Source organism: Protopterus annectens, chromosome 8.part0 (genome assembly GCF_019279795.1).
Source record: "Protopterus annectens isolate FY-2018-M chromosome 8.part0, PAN1.0, whole genome shotgun sequence".
Lineage (NCBI taxonomy): Eukaryota > Metazoa > Chordata > Ceratodontiformes > Protopteridae > Protopterus > Protopterus annectens.
The window spans coordinates 1,938,897,546-1,938,922,080 of NC_056741.1; the positions used below are offsets into that span (position 1 = coordinate 1,938,897,546).

Sequence of the window (24,535 nt, forward strand, 5' to 3'; positions counted from 1 at the left end):
GGAAAAGCCTTGAAGGGCTTGCTACAAAAACCTACCTTATTAGTCAGCTCAGTCAGCTAAAGGTTTGGGTGCATGGAAGGTGCCCTGAAGCTTTAGAAGCTGGGTAGCTGTTCTATTCTACACAGGATATAGCCTCATATAAGCTTAGGCTACTGCAGCAAGGACTGATACGACTAAATTATATAAACAAAATACAATGCAATACAAAAGAATCATTTGCTTTAGTAATCCCAATAAGTCTTCCCTGGTGGGTTGGGGGGGGGGGGTGTGAACAGGAGAAGGCATACACTTCACTGGATTCTTTTCTGGGAAATTTCCTAAGAAAAAGACCCGTGGCAGGGGCACTACCCCAGAAAACAAGTCCTAGCTTGGCCAAGTGGTAAACCTTCATCCACCATCTCCCCAGACACAGTCAAGAGTAGTTCTCCCTTACTCAGTACGGGATAATAGCCACAAGGATCTGACTAACTCAGTTTGTACTGGATATAGATGTTACACAAGGGGGAACAGACAACAATGAGCAGTGCAAAGAACCCAATCTGGCCACAGCAGAGTGACCCATCAGTGGCTGAGGCTGGTGATGGAAATCTTGGGTTCAGTTGACTCTAAGAAATACATTTCTTGTGGATGAGAGAAGGCAGATCCAAGGAGGCTGATATCTTCTCCAGGATTCAGCTAAAAACAGTAGGTAGCAGAGCTTGTGCAAGTGGGTAAGCAACTGACAAAGTTGTGTTCTGAAGTAAAAATTTTCAATGACAGTCCAAAAATCATAATATCCTTCCCCAAATACCTTTATTCTATACAGCAATAGTGAGCACCAGTCAGTGACCAGTGTTGGTTGTTACCAGTGAACAGAAACTGCTAGAGTAATCCTACAGGATCAAATGCTACTTAAAGGCCACAAAGATTTTCAGTACAGATGACTGTCCTGAGTCATTCTGATTCTCCATTTGGTTATAATCCCTTGAGTAGTCATGAATCCAAATAAGCCCTCCGTTTTCAAAAGGTATTTACTGGAGGAAACTGCTGCACCAACCTGTCCCTGCTTTCATAGTACAAAATGTCACTGCAGCATCTTGCACAAGCGTCAACTCTTTTTGTTGTAGTCCAGGGAATGAAAAGGCAATCCATAAACATATTAATCTCTCTTCAATCTGGGGAAAAAAAAAAACACACTACTGCTGGCTCATCTTCCTACTGTTCTTTCTTTGATCTTACCTATTAGAAGCTGAAGTAAATGCACTGCATTAAATTGTGTTTGTCAGTGTTGTCAAAACCAATATTTGTTTTAGGAAAATATGTAGGCTTGAGGACTAAAGTACACATCTGCAAAGGAAAAAATGCCTGCTTAAAATTTTACTAAGTCATTTTCTAGCATTAAAGACATTCATATTTACAAGACTTTTAATGCTGTAAAGGAAAAAAGTTTCAACATACCGTATTTCAGTTGCCTCATCCCAGCTTTAAGACACTAAATTAAACAGCTTATTTAAGAGATAGCATTTCCTACAAAAGTCAGTACACTTAAAGCAATGCCAAAAATATAAAAGATGAGAAATGAACAGGTATGTACAATGCATGCTTCAAGTTCGTTCAGCATTTTGCTTACAGCTCAATAATTCACAAATACTGTTAATAGTTAAAATATTTGGCACTTGGTGATATCAAAATATTACTGAAGTATGCAATATGCACAAGACAAACCTCAACAGTTAGAAGAGCTAACAATCTTAAAACATATGATCAAATATTTGTGCTTTATATTACCAGTTATGTTCCATTTTCAAATAATTACTAAATATTGAATTTTGAGCACCCCCAAAACCTTTTACAAAATGTATCTAAAGCAGCAAATAAAATGTCTGTAAAGAAAAAAAATTAACATTTTGATGTGTTTAAAGACCCCATACATTTTACAATTCTGCTTTCACACAGTGTCTGTGCACCAATATCTATTACAGAATTATTTCCAGAAAACGTAAAATTAGAAAAATGGGGGGAGGGAGGCATACAACATGCATCGGCTAAAATAGAGTATAGATTACTGAATGTTCTTTTATCATCTACAAGTCTTTTTGTTACCTGAGAAAATTTCAAACTACAAATTAAAAAAAAAAAAAAAAAAGTTAGTAACAAAAGTTTAGTATAAAAAATGCTCCACTACAATCAACAAAATCTATTACACAATAAAATTGATACATGTGCAAGTAAGATTCCAAACAAATGCCTTAATACTAAGCTTCTACCAAAATTGCTCCCATTTAACAAAGCATATACCTTACCAGTGTTGTTAGAGCTAAGAGTAGAGGAGTAAAGGAAGAAAAGGGGATAGCCTTAAGAAAAACAGAAGAAATATATTTTTTTGCACTGGCAAACAGTAAAATGTCTAGAATACACCAAAAAACTGGTAAACTTAACTCCCATTTTCATCAGCAGCAGCACATCTCCATATTTTAAATTTATCAAACGTGTGAATTTAAAAGTATGTTACAACAATGTAAATAACTAAACAAATTACCAATTATGGCAATTAACTGTCTCAGCTTAAGGTGTGGGAAAAAAAACTATTAGCAGACATTTAAATCATCAATGCTTCTATTTGCTGCAGACATACTTCGCAGACCAACTGGCAGCATACAATATAATGGCAAAAGCCACACAACTGTGTCAAAATAAATTATGGGTATTTCCTGTACGACAAAGTTGCTGCTTTGCAGAAGTAATACACCACACAATCTTGTTTATAGCTAGTAACAGCAATGTTATTGCAGTTTATGATGCACAGCCCTGATGATATATTCTTCCTATTGCTTTCTGCATCACTTTTAGTAACCTTGCTTGTAATAAAGCCATACTTTGCTGGACTTCAGAATGAATTTGTAGGAGACGGTAATGTAAACAAGGTTAGACACCAAAATTGAACACTTCTGATTTTCCTTCAGGTCGACAACTAAGGCATAAGGTGTTGAAGTCCAGCCAAGTTAAGCATTTTGCAAAACCATATGCTGCAAACGCTACTGTCCGTCTTTTAACAAGATCCATGCTGCTGTTTCTGAGGATGCCTCCAGTTCTCAGCTTAGTATGCCAAAAACCAAATGCTATAGTGTAGCCAAGATTCGCAAAAAAGAAATAAGGACAGCAAAAAATGTCTGTCCAACTCCCAAAACAAGTGCTTCGAAAGGTATCATTGTTTTTCCTGCAGCTCTGTAAACTCCAGCAATAGCTGCACCTGGAAGGGGAAAAAAAAAATTAGTGCACAGAAATCACCCAAAAAATGAAACTTGGATGGCTCTCCCACCATAAAAAAGGTATGTACTCACCACCATTTAAGTTGTCCATTTTCATTCTTCCTTAATTGGATTTGGATCCGATCCTCTGATCCAACATCAGCTTTCTCCAGATCATAGAACATAAATTCTTGAGCTTCTCCATTTACCCATAATGCCCCAGGCACCTAACACACCTCAGATCTAGCCTACTGCCCACAGATATATAGAGCAGTGGAAATTAAAACAGAAGCTGGAGCTCAAACAATGAACAGAGGTTCCTCCAAAACTCTCTGATCTATCCAGGATTGAACCAAGGAGGGGGTAAGGTGGGTGGGAAGTTTAGGAAGAATGAAACTGGACAACACAATAACTTATTTTTATGACGTCATTTTTATTCACTCCCCAACAATTGGGACATTGTCCCCAGCTACCCAAATCTTGAGAAGACTAAGGAAGGATAATGTGGAACACAGCTGAGCCAAAGGCTGCTCTTCCCTTAAGAGACCAGATCCAATTTGTAATGAGCAATAAAGGTATGAGGATTAGCCCAAGCTGCAGCTGCATAAATATCATCCAAGGAAGTTCTTAGGTTCATAGGTTCATAGGTTTATACTAGGCTATCTGCCCTAAGGCATTTATAAGCCTAGCCCAAATTATTGTGGCTTACGCCACCCCTTATATGAAAAAATACTGTGCCCATTAGTTTGTTGTGCCTCTGTCCAGCAGTGACCCAGAGATGATTCCCGGGGTAAACCTACGATCTCCCATCCACAGGTCTAGATTTCTCTTGAACAGAGTCAGCGAGGTGCTCTGCCTCACATGGACCGGGATTTTATTCCACAGCATAGGGAGTCTCTGAGTGATAAATCTATCCCTCCAGCACGCCCTATTTCTATCCGCGCTAAGCTTTAAGTCGCTTGCTCTAGTCGTTTTGGTGCATTTGCATTTTTCAGGTGGAGCATGTCCATTAATTCCGGGTTGGACATGGCCTTGTATGTCAGGCACATGTCACCTCTGAGCAGATGGTATGTGACTGAATAGAGCTGGAGTTTCTTCAATCTGGCAGCATATGACAGATTTTGGAGTCCCTTTATCCTTTTGGTGAGGAACTTTTGGGGTCTCTCCAATTGCTGCAGATGTCGGGTGAGATACATCCCGAATGGGGCATTGTACTCGATCATTGGTCTGATAAGTGAAGAGTACAGGGAACAATGACCTCACTAGATCTGGATGTGAATCCCTTCATGATCAGGTGGGCAATGTAGAAGGTCTTTCTAACCACTTTAGCAATGTGAGTGTCAAAAGAAAGGCCACTGTCAACCTGGGTCCCCAGGTCCCCGATAACCTCTTCTGTGCTTAGTGGATTGCCACCTATATGGTAGCTTGGGGTTACCTTGTTTTTCCCGAAGGGTATGACTATACATTTTTGGCGTTTAACTTCAGGCCATGGCTCTGGCACCAGCTATCTGTTTCAGTGAGTCCCTTCTGAAGGATATCCGTGTCCGATGCACTTTCCACTATGGCCCAGTTTGCAGTCATCTGCAAACTTTGTCAGCCAAAGTCCTCCCATGTTGGCCTGTACTTCTGAGAAGTAGATGCCAAACAATAGGGGCCAAGGACCGAGCCCTGTGGGACACCACTTGTGACCGGCTTGGAGTCTGACACAGCGCCAGCAACTCTAACCCTGTGGGTTCTGTCCTTAAGCCAGTTTGCAACCCATCTTGTGACATATGGGTTTACATTTAAGCTGGTAAGTTTTTCTACAATACCCGAGTGGGGTATTGTGTCGAAAGCCTTTGCAAGGTCAAGGTAGGCTGTATGGACTGCCTTTCCCTCATCAATGGCCTTGGTGACTATTTCGAAGAAGTCGACCAAGTTCAAAAGGCATGATCTTCCCTTGACAAAGCCAAACTGGGTCGGGTCCAATGTCTGCAAGTCCCCTATATCTTTGTTTATGAGCTCCATTATGATCCTCTCCATAGCTTTGCAGACTAGACTTAAGCTTATGGGGCGGTAATTACCAGGGTCCGTAGAGGCGCCATACGCCACTCCTTGGGCACGTATCCTGTGGTAAGGCTGAGATTAAACAGCTGCCTTATGTGCGGGTTTAATTCCTCATTTAGCTCGTGTAGCACACAGCCGGGGACACCATCCGGTCCCATTGATGCTGTGTTTTTAGCTTTAGAGAGAGCAGCTTTCACCTGCGCATTTGAGATGTCCGGGAGGCTACACTCGGCTGGGATAGTTCTCTCCTTTAGGGGGGGAGAGGGGGGTGAAGTTTGCACTGAACCTGTCTGCCAGTATGTTGGCAATGTCTGTGGGATCAGTGATTTTTGTATCATTTTGGACTAATTCTGAGCATATCTGTGAGTTTCCACCCAGGTTCCTAACATAGCTGAAAAAGGCCTTATGATTGTCCTTTGAATCCATGGCAATTTTTCTCTCAAAATTGGCCTTAGTTGATTTTATGAGTGCTCGTATTTTTTACTAATAATGATCAGGGGTGACTTCCCTTTTATGGATTTTGTTCTATCATGTAATAGCTTTCTCCTCTTATTGTAAAGTTTGTTAATGGCTGGGGTCCACCAGACTGGATGTTTGCCCTTTGTGGAAAGAGTCTTGGTTTTATTTGGGATTGCCTGATCCATGCAGTCCTGGAGGTGTTCATAGAAGGCATTTGTAAGGGCTTCCGCAGCTTGGGTTGTGGTTTCCTCTGACTCAGGGGCCTTGAAGGATACCACACCAGTCTTGAGTAGTGTGAAGTTTGCTTTAGAGAAGTTCTTCACTATGGTCTTTTTGTTTGGGGTGGGGGGGATGTGGATTTCCAGTGAGATTAGTTTATGATCAGATCTCACCAATGAGGGATATACTTCGGTGTGGAGCATTTTGTCCCCATGTTTGTGACAATGAGATCTAGTATATTTTCTCCTCTCGTGGGAACAGTGACTAGCTGTTCCATGGCATTTGAATTTATGAACTCCAGGAACCGTTGGGCTAGAAAGTTAGGGCTTGAGTAATGTTCCCAGTCTATATTCGGGTAGTTGAAGTCACCCAATATGATGGTGTTTGGAGATACATTTATACCCTCCAGTGTCTTCAGGAAGGCTGTGTGGGGTTCCTGAGTTTGAGAGGGTGGCCTGTAGCATGCTACAATTTGTAGAGCAGTTTTGCCTATGGTTAGTTGCACCTGGATGGTTTCCGAAGCTTCATGCGTTGCCACCAACCTGGAGGTGTGAGTATCCTTTATGAATATGGATACACCCCTCCTTTTGTGGAGTGGTCCGGGTTTTGGGGCCGAACGCATGATATGAGGTAAAACCTAATAGTGCCGGGTGCTCTCAGGAGCCTTGAACCAGGTTTCAGTTACAGCACAGACATCTATGTTCTCCATACTGAGAAGGGCCTCGAGTGCGTGCATTTTGAGATTTAGACTTCTGGCATTGAGCAGCATTACCCTCAATTTCTTCCCATTTTTGTTTTCTAGGGTGGTAGGTTTAGAATTTGAGCCTTGCCTAAAAAGACACTATGGGGTGGCAAGAGCCTTAGCCAATATCCGGAATCCCAGGGTGACAGGTGCAAGCCGTCCCTTGAAGCAGCGTGGCTTGTCAAGCATGTCATCCCAGGCAGACAGACACTGGATCCCCTTTGAATGACACCAGACATTAAGCCAATTGTTAAAGCTGATCATCTTGTCTCTATATTGTGGCATAATTCTTGGTGAAGGAAGGATACTGCTCAGGGTTAGGGTCATACCTGCCTGGGCTACATAATCAGAGAGCTCCTCTATGTCTCTTTTCATGCAGTCCAGGGAGGTACGTCTCAGGTCGTTCACACCAGCATGGACAATGACTGTGTCATATTTGTACTTGCTGTGGAGTGACCCAGTGCTTGTGTTATGTGGCGGATTCTAGCCCGATAGGCAGCTTACTGTGACCCTCTCCTTGTTCAGCCTGGTGAGTGGGACGCCAGTGTGTCTGACTATGGAGTCACCTATGACAAGTATGTTTGGTGTTGTATTTGGCCTTAAGGGCTGTGACTGCTTTGCACACTGCTTTTGTGGTTTATGTGTTGCTTGTGGGGTGTCTTGAGGTAGCAGTTGTTTGGGTGTCTGCTTTGGAGGCCTCTGCTGTTTAGGTAAATTTTACTCAGAGCCTCCGAGTATGTCTTTGTGTGTTTATGTGTTTGATTCAGTGGAGTGGTAGCATTATGTGAGGCTGGTTTTGTGGTGTGTGTAGTTGCCTTCTCCTCCTGTCTGGTCTTGCCAGTCCTGAGTTGAGAGAGCTCAGCCTCCAGTTTGGCTAAATAGCTGCATCTCTCGCAAGTATTTGTGTTATGTGGGAGGAGGAGAGGGTTGTCTGTGTACATGAGGCAGTTATAACATTGCCTCAAGATTCCCAGATTCACCAGCTGGACCGGAGAGGAGATTGACAACTGACCTTTGGACATGCTAGAATACTATTGGGAAATCCTTAATTGAAAACAAGGGCCAGTGGGGAGTGAGGGTGTAGTGCTTTTAATTTTTAGTGCTGACTTATATAATTGCTTTAGTGAGCAAGTGCCAGGTAACTTGAGTGCAATGTGTTACAAGTAACTAAATGCAAAAATGACAAACAGTAACTTTCTTTCAAGTGAAACAAGGAAATAAGTACAGTAAGCAATGCAGATATCACTAGTGATCCACAGAAGCGCTGAGAAGTTGCGTATTAGGTGAATTAGCTTCCAGGGAAATAACAAGCAAACAAACAACAAGCATATAAACAAAGCTAGATTCAGTAGGCCTGGATCTAGTCTATGCTAGAGCAAACCAGGTGAACCAATTTCGGTAAGATACAGTTCAAATATTCAGGCACTATAAACCTTTAACCAGAAAATTCCCAGCTCAGAAGGGCAGAGTCCAGCCTCTTCTCCCACAAGAGTGCAGACCACGAACCTTCTTAATGTAAAATAACTGGCCTGAAGCCCAAGTGCCTAAACCAGAACTAATACACTTGGACACTGGGCTCTCAATCAGCAGTTCCCAACTTAGAAGGATGAAAGCTACCTGTCCTGCCACCACAGTGCTTGCCACAAACCTTCCTAATGTAAAACAACTGGTCTGAAGCCCAAGTGCTTAATCCAAAAGACTTGAATGATAGCTACACTTTAATCAAGTTACAACCAAGCAGTAATAAATACCATTGAATACTTTAGAGAATGTCTGGATTAGTGCTCAAGTTACACAAACAAAGCTAGATCCAGCAGGCCCGAATCCAGTCTATGCCACAGCAAACAAGGCGCACCAACTTCAGTAAGAAACAGTTCAGATATGCATGCACTATAAGCCTTTAACCAGAAATTCCCAGCTCAGAAGGGCAGAGTCCAGCCTCTCCTCCCACAAGAGTGCAGACCACGAACCCTCTTGACAAAAAGGCTGACGAAGTTGCCACAGACCTCATGGAATGGGCTCTTGGAGGCTTTGGTACAGGCAAACCACTTTCTCCTAAACAAAAGTAAAAGTCAGTCAACCACTTGGCTAAAGTCACTTTAGATACTGGTTTGCCTAGTTTTGAATCAGAAAAGGAAACAAAAAAAAAAATGATTCTCTCAACTCTTTGGTTCTGTGAAGGTAAAAACGCAACTGTCCGCGGATATGCAAAACATGCAACATTCTTAGTTTGAAAAATTAGGAAAGACTACTGGGAGACTGATGACCTGATTAATATTAGATTCTGACACCACCTTTAGTAAAAAAAAAAAAAAAAAAAAAAAAAAAAAAAAAAAAAAAAGGATTGGTCCAAAAGGAAATCCTTTCCTTGTGAAAAAAGTTAAACAAGGAGGTTTATAGGACACTGTTTGAAGCTCAGACACTCTGGCACATGCAACAGCAACTAGGTCTGGCAGATGAAACAGCAACTAGGAAAACAGTTTTCCAGGTCAAAAATTTTAGATCAGGCCTAGCTGATTGAAAAGCAGGTGGGATGGAGTAAAGGCCTGAAGAACAATATTTAGATCCCGTGGAGGGGTAGGATTTTTTAAGGGAGGTCTAAGTAAGCAAGTTTCTCTGAGAAAGGCTTAAAAGCTTGGAGGATGCTAAAGTCAAAATATTTACTCCTATATAAAAGTTGGAAATGGCTGCTAATTGTACTCTGAGAAGCTGGACCCTCATTGAAAACTGCAGCTTAAAAAAGGCAAACCCCCCTGATATTGGTGCTGAAAAGGGATCTAAATCCTTACTGTGGGACCAAAATACAAACCTTTTCCATTCACCTTTATAGATTTTCCTAATGGAAGCTTTATGGGAACAGAAGATGTGACTGACAGGAGTAGAAAACCTGGGCTATCTAGCAATCAATGGAACTTGAGGCCTGAAATGCCCAGATGAGTCATGCCTGGAGACAGGAGGTCTGCAGCTGGATCCAGAATCTAGGGAGGATGTAGAAGATGAAGCCAAAGGAAAAGAAAACAGATCTGATGAGGCCAGTAAGGGACAATGAAAATAACTGCTTTTCAATAGAGATATCTAAAGAAATTAGGAGATGACATAATGAGGAGTAAGCATAAAGGAGACCGGAGGGCCAAGTGTGAAGTATAGCATCCCTCAAGGACTCCACCACTGAGGGTCAGGGCAAAGAACCTCTTGCACTTGAGGGGAGGTGTGAAAAGTTCGCAGCATGGTTAGCCCCATTGATGGAAAATCATTGCCATATCAGAATCCATGAGGCATCAAAATGGAATTGCTTAACTTGTCTGCAATCAAGTTGGACTTCCCCTGGGATGTGCCTTGCTATCAGAGGAGATTGTCCACTGCCATACTCTCAACTTCTGACAAAGAGGGTAAGATCGGTTTTCCCCCTTGTTTGCTGATGTACCAGACCACAGACATTGTCAGTCTGAATCGCCATAGTCCTGGTTGGGAGATTGTCTTGAAACCTCTGCAACACTAGGACAGCTCACTTCCAGGACACGGACATGTGTGTATTGACCTCTTGGGGAAAGACAGTCGAAGGCACATGGTCCCCCAAAGAAGTAGCCCCCCCCCACCTGATGTGAGAGCAGTCAGTGGTGATGGTGGCCTTTAGTTAAGGGAGAGCAAAGGGGTGTTTTTGTATGGGATTAGAATGAATCCACCAGGAAGGCAATACTTTCAAGCTCAAGTTATCTTGCCTGGCCTGGATAATTGGAGTTGGATAACCGACCATTGAGTTGCAACTGTCCACTGGAAGATTCTCATAAAACTTGGCCAATAGTAAAACAGTGACTGCTGCTGACAAAGATCCTAAGGCTTGGAGGATCAGACATGCTAAACAGAAGAATTCTGGATAATCTTTTTGAACAGGAATTGAATGGTTTGAATCAGACAGACTGAGTGAAACTATTTGACTGGCTGTATTGAAAACATCCCGGTAGTCGGAAGGCTAACAGACATTTCTGGATAATTAAACAGAGAACCAAAATATTACGAGAAAATATACCAATGACGGATAGTGCGCTGTTTAAATAAAGCACAAAACCGACAGCAAGATATAGGTCGGGGTCAGGGCCTAGGCAAGGAATACAGTACAAATGAAAATCTTTGTGAGGTATTTGCTTTCCACAAGAAATGCAATTAACTTTTACGGACATCAGTAAGGAGCAAGAAAAAGTTTGCCCAATGGGGTACTTAGCTTTAGTTGAAGACTTTGGTTCTGAAACTCTGAAATGAAAATTTCAGGAGTCGGCCGACCGGCACTTGCAAACTGATTCTGCTTTCGGGCACCGCACGGCAAGAAGACTGATGTAATGGTGTCGGCTGCATGTTTTATACCCCTGATGACCCGACGTCATTGAAGAAGGGACAGCAACCGACGCAGGACCCAAGACTTTGTTAATCAGGCCAACCGAGGGCTATTACAAGCAGATAACCCAAATGTAATGACAGCGACAGTGAAACCTGAACATCAGCAATGATGAATTGCAAAGTCCAAGATGGACAGAGTTGAAATTTGTTGTAAATGACAGATCTCTCGAGATGAGAGCACAGCTGGACTAAGTAGTCTCTTTCTTCAATTCGCTGATGCCTAGTTGGAGCAGTTAGGAGTCACTCATCCAGGTATGGAAACACACTGGAACCCCAGCAGTCTCAGGTGAACTGCTATGACTACTATGCACTTGAAGACCCTGAAGGCTGTGGTGAGACCGAAAGGCAGTGCTCTGAACTGGCAATGATTGGCTCCCAGCTGGAAGTGTACATATCTTACAGATTGCCCGTTCAATATGATGGATCTTCAGGGTGAGTACTATCAAACATATCAATATGTCCTTGTGCAGAAATGGCTGAATGGACTGAACCATGACCATCCGAACTTTGTATATTGAACAGATTGATTTAGTTTTCTGAGATCCAAAATTCTTCAAGTCCCCTGTCTTTTTTGGCACTAAAAAGAATCTTGAATAAGTTCCAGAATCTCGGGGGGGGGGGGGTCTCATGATTCCTACTAGCAACTTCTTTATTTCTGGTGCCAATGCTTCCCTCTGACTGGGTGGAATATCAAGGATTTTCTTTGATACTGATGGAGGGTGATGGGAAAATGGTATGATACAACCTCTGGATATTATCCTTCACACCCATGAATATTTTGTGATTTCTAGTCAGGCTGTCTAGTGCAGGGATAGATGGACCCTTGAATGCCTCCAGAGATGGAGAGACAGGCCTCCATTCAGGACAGCTGATAGGATCTGTCTGAGATGGAATCTCTAGAGCCCTGATTATGCAGACCACGATCTTCGATTTGAATCGCCCCCCTGCTCTGGGGGAACTATGTGCATCCGGAAAGGAACCCTGGGATTTCTTGAACCACATCTTTCTATCACCTTACTGGTTTCTCGAAAAGGACCCTTGCGGAATAGAAAAGTGTACAACCACAGCAGACAGGGTTTTCCCTTCCTGTTTGCAGTGTGTGTGTGCGTGCGCGAGAGTGAGTGTGAGTGTTACTTTGGGGCTAAACAACGAGGTTCTGTTAAAGGGTGCACTGATTAAAGAAGATTTGAAGGGTTCTGCAAATTCACACAAGAGCATCCAGGCATGTCACCTAATGGAAATGCGTGAACCCGTCGTATGTGAGGTAACTTCAGCAGCATGAGTGATAAGCCACATGGACGAATTAGAAATAGACTGAAGGGTAGCCAACTGTGAGGAAACTGTTCTCCCTTCCGTGGAAGATATAACCCCAGAGAGAGATTTGGTAAGCTCCTTGATCAAATCTCTCTAAAGCCTTGTGAAATGTGCCAAATAATTCAGCAATCCAAGACCAAAGGTCACCCAAGTACAGACACACTTCTCAAATACGTCAGTCATAGACTCACTCTGTTAAGGGGGTGGGACAGAGGAACTCTTCTGCCAGTCCCTTTTTAGTGGCTGCCGCTATGACCATGGCATCAGAAACTTATTCCAGTGTGGTTGATTTTTAGGTGGTGCAGGGATCTTGCTTGGTCTCTTGGGTATAGGCTCAGCTGTGTCTGGTTCTTTCCACACCTGTCGAGAAACTAAATCTATCAACTCCTCAGCAGGTGGAGTCATCCAAAAAGCAGATGAGCCAGACCCAAAGGCCTCTAGAAACACAGATTCCTCTTGGGAAGGGTTATCGGGGGACCAACAACCCCCTTTGAGGAGCTTTAACATGTCTCCAAATGAGACATTGGGTGGTAATCCAGGGGACCATTCCCCCTTCATCAAATTCAGTATCTTCAGTGCCATGCTGTTCTGGAGAGCCTAAGTACCTCCTTTTGTACTCTCTTCCAAGGAGGTATTTCGATGACGATACTCTGCTGGTTGATCTGGAGACTGGTTCTGGATGGCTGTCCCAGTGGAATGGATGAACGAGGCTTTGGATTCAAAAATCTAATGAGACACGGAAGTCAGATCTGAAGTGGACCAAGTTGTCTAAAAGATGTACTCTTCATAATGTTCAGTCTGTATCGTCGATTTTTCATCTCCTCACATATGGATCTGGATCCGATCCATAGGATCCAACTCTGCCGTTACTATAAGCTCGTGGCAACCAAAAAAGCTCTTTGATACCTCCCCTTTCCCACAATGCATCTCCCTGTTACCACAGCTTGTTTGCTATAATTTTTACCACAGAAGAATGAATTTAGTTTTAATGCTAAAATGATTTTCAAGGAGACCACTTGTGGAGTATTGGAAAGAACGAGCAAAGACCTAAAACTCTCTTCCCGTTCAATCAAAAAACCCAAGGAAAGGGGATGGATGGAGGGGACATGAGGAGAGATGAAAAATCAATAATAGAGATCGAACATTATGGTGAATACATAACTTCTTTATCGGACGTCAAATTTTTATCCTCACATTTTCATAGGTTAAAAAAAAATGTCATAGGTTTGTACTAGGTTAACTGCCCTTGCGAGCCATTTTAAGCCTAGCCAATTATCCCCTGGGAGTCTCAAACTCTGCACCTTGTGTTTGTAAGGCAAATACCTTAACCATTAGGCCAACCTCCCAATATGGGTTAGAGTCCCCAGCTACCTTTACCCCGGGTGGACTCATGGGGAAAAAGAACCATCAAACCAAAGGAGGTTCTTCCCCTAGAGACAAAATCCAACTTGTAATGAGTGATAACGGCATGATGGTTTGCCCATGTGGCTGCTGCACAAATATCCATGGAAGCATTTGTCTGGAATACTGCAGATGTGGCAATGCCTTTTGAGGTGTAAATGAAGAAAATGCAATGAGTCATTTTGATACATTAACTTTAGAAACTGGTATGCCTTTCCTAGGGCCTGCAAAGGGAAACAATTGTCTTGCTTTCCGAAACTCTTTAGTTCTATGTAAACAGAAACGTAACTGTCTATGAATATCTAAAACGCAGAACATATCTGCACTTATTACTGAAATTAGGAAAAAAGACAAATGTATGGTCTGAATATTTGTGAAACAACTTTGGGCAGAAGAGGGGTTGATGAGCAAACACACTGTTTTTATGTAAAACCAAATACAGAGGCTGGGAAGCTACTGCTTGAATTTCTGATATCCTTCTTGCAGATGTGACAGCCACCAAAAAGATAGTTTTTGCAAGATAGAACTTAATATCACAGGTGGCTCCAGGTTCAAAGGATAGCTGAACAATCAGATGTAGTGCCAAATTAAAGTCCCAAGGGGAGAAGGATCCTTGTTGGGAGGCCTTAACAACATGGTCTCTTAAGACGACTTTGCAAAGTTTGTGGGAAATGAGAGAAGTTGTCTATCCCAATGTGAAGATTTCAGATGGCTGCTAACTGCACCTTAACAGTAAAAGCAGCAGCTCCATTACTAAAAAGATGGGCTAAAAATTCTACAACAGAGTGAATAGGGGCTGTGAGAAGATCCACATTGTGTTGTCTAGCCCAAACTACAAACCTCTTCCATTTACTCCTGTAGAGTTTGAGTGGATGACTTATGGGAGGACATCAAAATATGACTGACTGGGGAGGAGAGCATAGATGGTCTGGCAATCAATGGAACTGGAGGAACCAAGCAGTCAGCTTGGAGGTTGTGAAGGTTGGGATGAAGCTTTCCTATTGAATGTGACAGTAGGTCCTGAAAGGGTTCCAGAATCCAGGGCTCCTCCTGTTGAGGAGACCATAGGATACGAAACCAGATTTGTCAAGGCCAATATGGGGCAATGAGGATTACTGTTCTCTTCAACCTGTTGGCTTTCTGAAGGAATTTGTGGGGAATTGAGAATGGGGGGAAAAGCATACAGGGAGGCTAGTCGTATTAGAGCATCCCTCGGGGACTGCCCCAAAGGGGGGATTATGGTGAAGTAGCTGCTGCATTTGTTTAGGGAAGAGACAGTGATTGCAGCAAGGCTGGCCCCATGGGTGGGAAATGCTCTCTACTACCTTCTGGTTGAGGGACCACTCGTGAGTCATGAGAATGGCTCTGCTCAACTTGTCCACTATGATGTTGGACCTTCCCAGAATGTGCGTTGCTATAAGAAAGCAGATGGATGAGATTGCCCATTGCCACACTGAGCGCTTAGACACAGATGGTATGATCTGGTTCCTCCTTGCTTATGTACCAGACCACTGACATGTCTGATTGTAACACTACCATTCCCAGAGGAAGAGCAGTCTGAAATGCCTGCAATGCTATAAGCACTGCCCTCATCTCCAGGATGTTTATGTGGAATTTGGCCTCATCTGTGGACTGGGTTCCCTGGACAGTCTACTCCTAGATAAAGCCCTCCCCACCCTATCTGAAGCATCTGTAGTCACCATAGCCTGAGGCTCAGGGGGAATAAAGGGTCAACCTTGCGTCACCCGTTCTGAACAAATCCACCATGAAAGATTCCTTTTGCATGTGTCTGTTATTTGGCGAGACATCAGTTGGTGGACCACTGAACACACAGAAGCCACTGCAGTATCCGCATGTAAAAACTGGCTAATGGAACCAACACTATTACCGTGGCCATAGATCCCAATGCCTGTAGAACTTGGTGGGCAGCTACCTTCGTGTTTCTGATTAACCTGTATGTTTGCCATCTATCGGGAAGGAGAAAGTTTTGTAATCATTTGAGTGGCGTCTAGTAGTGCTCCCATGAACTACAGTCTCTCGTGTGGATAAGTAGATACCTAGTTGGGGCAGATATCAGCCAGTCATCTAAACATGTAAACGCACAGAATCCTTGTCTTAGGTAAGCCGCAACCTCTGCCATGCATTTGAACACACTGGGGGCAGTAGTGAGATCACAGGGCAGTGCTCTGAAATAAGGACTGGCTCCCAGCCAGAAGCATAAATATCCACTGGAGCGTCTGTCCATTTGTACACGGTAGTACGCATCCTGAAGATCTACAGAGCACATCCAGTCATCCTGTTCCAGAAAAGGAAGTATGGACTGCACAGTGACCCATCTGGGACTTGCAACGTCTACTTGACTTGTTCAATCTGCTGAGACTCAAGATTGGTCTCCAGTCTCCTGTGATCTTTGGAACCAAAAAGAACCTACAGTAAGTTTGGAATCCTCTCTGATTTCAGGGGACCTCAGACAACTTTTTCTAGCAGTCCTTAGATTTGAATGAGTGCCTGATCCCTCTGACTGGGTGGAATGCCTGCGATTTTCTTACTGGGAGGGGGTTGTTGAGAAAAAGGAATACAGTAACTCCTGGATATTATCCTCTACACCCACATATGGTAGTTATCTTTTGCCAGGCTCTCCAGTGCAGGGATAGTCAACCCCCGATTACCTCCAGAGGTGGACAATCAGGCCTCCTTTCAGGAGTGCTGAAAGGGGTTCCTGAAGAAAGCTTCCCAGGACCCTTGGTTCTGCAGACCTCTGCTGAGAAGGTGGTGTCTTCCATTATTGTTCCCTCCTCTGCCTCTGGGGAGAACTCTCCACGTGCATCTTGGTAGGACCATTGTGATCCTTAGGAAAAGGTCTCTGAGAACCCGAAAAACATAAGCCCACAGCAGAGCGTCTTACCTTTCTTCTCACACCTGGATAGTGTATTTTTGACTTTGGGACCAAAAAGAGAAGTTCTGTTAAATGCTGTACTGATGAAGACTTAAAAGGCTCAGCAAAATCACAAAGGCACATCCAGGCATGCCTCCTCATACAGATGCCGGAACCAAACGCTCTACTCGTTCCTTCGGCTGCATGTGCAATGAGCCTCATGGAACAGTTAGCTACCGAATGTAGGGAGGCTAACTGGGAAGCTACCTTTCTCTCTTGCTCCTTCAGCTACTGCTCTTTCAAGGGTATCTGACAGCTGCTGGATTAGATCCCCTTGTAATCTGGTGAAATTAGAAAGATAATTCAGCGATCACAAGGCAAAGATCGCTAAAGAAAAACAGTCGCTTCCCACAACTATCCATCGTCCTAGAATCCTTTATTAGAATGGATAGTTGAACTCTCCTCAGAAAGTACTTTCTTGGTAGCCACCACGACGACATCATCTACTGCAACCAATTTTGTCAAGGAGGCATTGTCAGATGGAGTGGTACTTTTATATGGTCTCTGGGGAATAGGTTTAATGGAGTCCGGGGTCTCCCATGCCTGCTGAGAGATCAAACCTATGAGCTCATTGGTGGGCAGAATCACTCAGGAGGTAGAAGTGTGGGAAAGACAACCAGGCACACTGACTCCTCAGGTGAAGGATTACTGGACTGCTAGCCTCCCCTCTGTTTCAGAATCACCCCAAAGGAAACATCCTCAGGAGGTGCCCGTGGGGATCTTTCTCCCTCAAAGTCGCTGTCTTCCGTGGCAGACTCCTCTGTAGAGTCCAAATGCTTCCTCTTGCAGAGTCTCTTCCTAGGTACCTCCTCAGTGGGGTAGCCTGGGGAGGTATCAGTAGAGGTAGGGGTACCCAAATGGTTATCCTGGCACCAGAGGTCTTTGCTGTCCCTGTGAAACTTCCTGGTCAGAAGAGGAACACAGGGTATCTTGATGGGATTGTGGATCTGAGGGGGGTAGTGACCTTCTAGATGCAGTGGCTGCTATAGCCCTCTCCAAAGCCCCAAAGGCTGAAGGCTCCTGAATGGACAAGGACTCCTGCTCCAACAAGCCGTGCTTTCGGGATGGGGTCTCCTCCAGTCCAGAAAACTGGATCACCAGGGGTTGAAGCCAGAGCTGAATTAATGAAGACCTGGGAGTCTAGCACACAAGGTTTGTGAGGCTCACTGTGGCTCTGGGAACTCTCTGGCTCTGAAGAGGCAGAAGAGCCTCGAGCAACAGTCTGATCCGAAGAGGAGAATATCCTCGGATCAATATAGGCAACAAGGCATATCAAATCTGACTCTGAATCCGAAGTCAGAGAAGTAAGAAGAGGGAGTAGATGGTTTAGACCAGACCTGGCACCACAAGGGTCAAGGCCAAAGGGGGCTTAGTGATGCCCTGCTCTCACAAAATCTTCTGCACCATCTGTCCCATGTCTTCTAAAGGATCCTGCTCAAAAGGGAAGAGGACGCAGATGGGGATCTTGGTCTAGATAAGAAGGGAGACTGTACGCACGATCTAAATGGATCAAATATCAGGCAGTACTGGAGTTGTTTGTAGTGTCAAAATAAGTTTGAAAGGATTTCTTTGTTGGATCTGACAAACAGATCTGCTCTATCCTTACTTGAAAGAATCGGAGCTGAAGAAGCAGGATCCAACCCAGTAGTGACTGGCACTGAAGGCTCTGAAAGAATCGGACATGGGAGATTTTTGACATTTTTGCTTTCTGCTCCGGAGGTTCTGTCAGAGCCAAGGAAGGCCTTTTCTTTCCTCTTTTAGTGGATTTTGAGGAAAGTGAAGAAGCAGGGCTCGAATGAGCTGATTCAGTTTTCACAAAGAGGCAAATGAGATCTGATGTAACAGGGAGAGTTTCATTATGGGAAGGGGGAAGTATCCAAGAGCTTTTTGGTTGCCACAAGCTTGGTAATGGCCTAGTCGGAACAGATGGACCAAATCCAGACCCATATGCGAGGATAAGAAAAAATTGACAATATCGGACAGAATAAATGTGAAAAATTTTACCATAACCATAGATGTCGTCCTCTTCCATATGGTGCAGTATCCATAACATGAGGTTATACCAAAGTTAAAATGTTACTGCGAAGATACGTGCGTAGTGTTGCATCACACAGCATACAACGGCCATAAACAGATGTCTGGTATAAAGCAGACATCAACACGCACCTTCCTCAGAAGTGAAAGCCGCCAAGCACCCGCCTGAAAAGGAGCAAGTGTACAGACGTCAGGCAAGAAGGCAGGGAGGAAAACTATACTGCAGCATATAGAAGAGAAGGACATCTATGGTTATGGTAAGATTTTACACAACTATTCTATGCCCTTCTATTTATATGCTGCAGTATCCATAACATGAGAGAGAATGCCAAAGCTCATGCAGAAGAGGGATTGGGAAGAGGAGCAAAGACGTTTTCCACAAATACATGCAGGATAGCCCTGGCAAAACCTGCTCTAGACCTGGAAACAATATCCTATCGAATTTGTAGTGTTTTGGTAAAGGTACGAACAGATGACCATGTAGCTGCCTCCAAGATGGAAGCTGTATCCAGACCCTTAAAAAAAGGGCCCAGAAGAAGACACAGCTCTAGAAGAAAGTGTGCCTTAACTGGAGAAGGAAGATCCTTCCCACTTGTGGTGTAACAGAAGGAAATGGCTTTAGAAATCCAGGAGGAAATAAAGCTTGGAAACAGGATGCCCCAGGGCTCTTAGGTGATAGGAAATAAAAAGCCTATCAGACTTACAGATGGATTTGGCTTTAGCCAAGTAGTATCTGAGCTGTCTGTGCACATCTAGAGAGAGTGTGAAGGATCCTTTCACTAAATGATTGTGATGAAGGGAAAAAGGTAGGAAGGTTGACAGCCTGATTTAGTGATAGCTCATTCACCACCTTGGACATGAAAGATGGATTGGTAAGAAGAGACACCTTGTCCTGATGGAAAAATTTGAAAGGAGAGGATGCCATGAGGGCTTGAAGTTCAGAAACCCTTCTGGCAGAGGTGATGGCCACCAGGAGTACAGTTTTCCAAGTGCAACGTTGGAAGAGGACTGCAACAGTGAATACACTAACATCTACATTTATGGCAAGTGTACACAACTGTACTATGTTCATGTTTCACTGTTGCAGTCATCACATTTGGGTAGATTCCCAAAACTAAGGATAGGAGGAGGAATTTAGATAGCATTAGGACCAGCTATAAGGCCCTGCAAGACTGCAGTGGCAAAGCCAGCTCTGGATATAGAGAACTGGTGACATCAGGTAGTCAGTGGTATAAAGCATGCAGCCGATGCCATTACATCAGTCTTTAATTTTCATTTTCGAATTTCAGAACCAAAGTTTTCAACTAAAATTGTTGCAGTCCTGGTTACCCTCCCTCCAGCCCCCTGATTTCTTTTGGCTATACCTCTACTCTCTTAGTGGCAGGACCCAAGACTTTGATAATCAGGCCAACTGAGGGCTACTGCAAGCAGATAACCCCGAATGTGCTGACTACAACAGTGAAACACAAATAACATTTGTTACCATGGTCTGGTGTGTAAAACTCCTTTCAGGAACAATTAGACTTCTAACCTGGATGCTAAGTGAGGAGCCAAAGGTAAACATGCTGAGATGGCACACAAATGTGCCTTGAAGGAGGAGTATGACAGGCCACTTTTCATTAGATCACACAGGTAAGACAGGACCACAAGTGGTTCAACATACAGTGGTTTTAATTTGTTTTTTTAGACACCAGACAGAAAACCTCTTCCATTTGGATAGCTAGGACTTTCTAGTAGTGGGATTTCTGGCTTCCTGCAGAACCTGTAGCATTTCTTTAGTGTAAAGGTGTCTGAATGGGATCAAAGCCCCATCACCCACAGAGTTAGATGCAGGGCAGACATCCGAGGATGCATTACAGTCCCTTGTCCTGTTGTGAGCAGGTTCATCCTGAAGAGTAACTTGTGGTGATTGCCCTTGGCTAGGTGATGAAGGGGGAACCAATGCTGTCTTGGCCAAAAGGGAGTCATCAGCAAGATTTTCAGTTCCTTCTGAATTTTCAATAGACCTTTCTGCATTAGAGGGACGGTGGGGATTCAAACAAACATCTCCTTCCAAGGAAAGGAAAGAACGTCCACCTTCCATGTCTCAAGGGTTGGCATCCTAGTACAATATTTGGGAAGCTGTCTGTTCATGGGGGAGGTATACAGATCAACCTGTGGAGTACCCCATCGATGGACCAGGTCCAGGAACACATCCCAATTTAACATCCATTCGTGGGATTGGGTCACGGACCTGCTTAATGAATTTACCATCACATTCTGAACTGGTGGGATGTAAACAGCCTTTAGAGAAACCTTACAGTTGAGCAAACACCCAGGCATAAAGAGACATCTGCAAAGGATAGAGGGACTTTTCCTCTCCCTGTGTGATGTACCAGAGGACTAGAGGACTGTGGTGCTGTCTGTGAACCATCTCAGCACTCCTGGTAGGATTCTGGACTTGAATATTTTTAGAGTAAAAATCAACACCCTCATTTCTTTGATGCTGATGTGCTCCTGTGTCCAAGGGGGAGTCCAGGCATTTCTCAACCTCCAACTCCCTAGAGCTGCACCCCAGCCTGTGTCTTGACACATGTGTGCATAGATCCTGGTTGGGTAGAAGTGGCTGGAGAGGAAGGGCCTGGGTTTTTTATAACCTGTGAAATCCACCATTATAAATTCTTTTGTTAAACAGGTAAAGAGTGTAACCACAAACTCCAGAGAAAAGTGTTGCTTCCACATTGTCCTCAGAAACCACTGAAATTTCCTCATGTGTAGTCTTGCCAAGGGTACCATTGGGATGGTGGAAGCCAAGTAACCCAGAAAATGAAGGAACTCCCTGGCCATTATGGCTTGCAGTGGGATTAGACCCTGAACACAAGTGGTGATTGAGGGTTTTTTCTGGAGGTAGGCAGGCCATCATTTGGACCATGAGAATTCTGCATCCCAGAAAGACATGGCCCTGGGAGTGGATCAGAAAGGATTTCTGAAGGCTTATAGTAAACCCCAGGCTCCGCAGAAGGGACATACTGTAGTCTAGGTGGTCCTGTACCAGCTTTGGGGATGAAAATGGAGGAGGTCGGGCAGCAGAATAGTTCGGAGGAAGGTGCATGTTGACATCCGCTTTATACCAGAAACCAGTTTATGGCCAATGTATGCTGTGTGATGCAGCACTACGCACGTACTTTCGCAGTAGCATTTTAACTTTGGTATAACGGCAGAAAGTACAAGTCAACGGGAGGTGGACTCCCTCATGTTATGGATACTACAGCATACGAATAGAAGAACATCTTTAGTTATACAAAATACTCTCTCCACTACCTTGAAAGTGGAGTGCTTGGGAGAAGCAGAAACTGACAGATCTGACAAAGCAGACAAACTCATCAGCTCCTGCTGTCCCATTGGCAAACCATGAAAGGAGGGAGTTGAGCCAACCTATACAATGCTGATGCTCTGAGGTGAAGAGATGCCTGCGAAAAGTTTGGAGTTCAATCCAGCACCCCAGAGCTGACCCTTGGGCTCAAAAACTCATCCAGCTCAGAGGTACCCTGGGCTGAATAGCTCAAAGAAACCATCAGTCAAAGAAGCCAATATCGTCGGATCAGAGGAAGACCACTCCAAGGCTTTCACATCAACACCTCCAAAACTGAAGCATGGATCAGAGAAGGAACTATGACAGATGGTGTGGCTCTATGGAAGGTCTCCAAAGCAGATGGGGTCACAGCCGAAAGGACTAATTTCAGTGTGTCCTGAGGAACATCCTCATCATCCTATCTACATCTGCCTTGGACAAGCTCCTGGAAGAGCCAAGAGCAGAAGTAGAAAGCCTTGAATGATATTTTGGAGACTGATCAAGAAAAGGTGAAGGGAGCATGAATGCCATCAGCTCCAAAATCAAAGGTGGAGAATGGATCTGGGGGGGGGGGGGTCTTTCGAATCATAACATTGGATCCAACACAATCAGATCCAATTTTCATTCAAGTTTAGTTGGAGGCTCCTAACTTCGTGATAGAGTTGAAAAGCAGCTAGACGATGCAGAGATCTCTTACAAGACTCTGGCCACAGAGTTGCCCTTTTTAACTTCTTTCTTGGGGGTTTAAGGCCCAGCAGTCAGATGAACGTTTAGAGGAAAGTAAGCCTCCAAGAACATTTGTTTGTCCGGTCTAAGGGCACGGGAGTTGAACCTTTCCATATCTCTCACTCTACATCTAGGTGTTTAGGGCCTAGACAGTATACACACATTGTGTGGGTGGCCATACTGGTGATTTTATGACGATGAGCGACACATTTCTTAAAGCTGGAAGGAGCATCAGGCATACTGAACTGGAGGAAAGCAAAACAAAAATTAGAATAGGAAACTTTTTTAAATTAAAGAAAAGAAAGATTACCAATGACTGTGAAATAAGTACTAAAAGTACCTGAAGAACAGGGAAAAAAATACCAATAATTGTATTAGTATTCAAGAGTGCAAAGAATTACACACACACACACACACACACACACACACACACACACACACACACACACACACACACACACACACACACACACACACACACACACACACACACACACACACACACACACACACACACACAGTAATCAAAAGAAAGGAGTGCAGGAAGAAGTGGGAGATTGAAAAGACTAAATCAAGCTAGGAAGGACTACTGGTTGGCTAACAAAGAAACTAAGAAAGAAGTTGCAATAGCAAAGAATAGGGCATCAGAGGCACTCTATCAGCTTCTGGAAAGTGACTCAGTAAGGGGCACAAAAACTATTTCCAGGTTGCAAAGCAAAGACAGAAAGATAAAGAAGATATAGTCAGACACCCTTCATAAAGGATTTCAGCAATAACCTGCTTACCAGCCCACAGGACATCAAAGGCAGATGGAAGGAGTATTTCCAGCAGCTTCTGAATGAAGAAAACCCCACAGAAGCGGTACTGCCCCAGAAACAGCCTACAATGAGAGTAGAAGAGGAGCCCAGCTTAGAAGTAGTAAGAGCAGCACTAAGGAAAATGAAGTCAGGGAAAGCAGCAGGCTCAGATGAGGTCACAGCAGATATGATAAAGATGCTGGGTGAGCTAGGGGAGAAATGGCTCCCAAGGGTACTAATTGCAGTGTGGAGAGAAAGGCGTATCCCAGATAACTGGAGAATAAGCATACTTGTGCCAGTGTACAAGAACAAAGGGGACATCCACAATTGTTGACAATACAGAGGCATCAAACTCCTACCACACTGCAAGAAAGTTCTGGAGAGGGTGACTGATAAACGGATACGCAGAATAGTAGAATGTAAGATGGGAAATGAATAGTTCGGATTCAGATCAGGATGCAGCACAATTGACCCGATGTTTGCATTGAGACAGTTACTTGAGAAGAAACTAGAAAAGAGGAGAGAGTCAAACTGGGCTTTCCTAGACTTGGAAAAAGCATATGACAAGGTCTCAAGAAAGCTGATCTGGGCAGTACTGCGGTTTGAAGTCCCAGAAACAATGGTAGAATTAGTACAGGCTACGTACAAGGACCTAGTGACTCAAGTATGAACAGTGTTTGGCCTCACTGAGGGGTTCCCAGTGGGAGTGGGTGTACACCAGGGGTCAGCTCTTGAGCCCACTGCTGTTCATACTGGTAATGGACTACATCAGCAAACAGGTTGGAGGGGTCAGAGCAACAAAGCTGCTGTATGCAGACGACGTGGCAGTACAGGCAAACTCTGATCTAGAACTTCAGCAAAGGATAGGAGAATGGAATGCAAATCTGAAGGCACATGGGATGAAACTAAGCA

At 43.9% G+C, this 24,535-nt stretch overlaps 1 protein-coding gene across 1 annotated transcript in view; it reads right to left on the minus strand.

Annotated features, from left to right (window-relative positions):
* Nucleotides 1-1,341: 1,341 nt before the first annotated feature.
* TMEM170A (transmembrane protein 170A) overlaps nucleotides 1,342-24,535 on the minus strand; it is a 109,335-nt gene continuing 86,141 nt past the window's right edge. Inside the window, exon 3 of the mRNA XM_044081455.1 lies at nucleotides 1,342-3,229. Within this exon, the coding sequence (XP_043937390.1) occupies nucleotides 3,099-3,229 (131 nt within the window). The 3' untranslated portion in view covers nucleotides 1,342-3,098. The remainder of the gene's footprint in view (nucleotides 3,230-24,535) is intronic.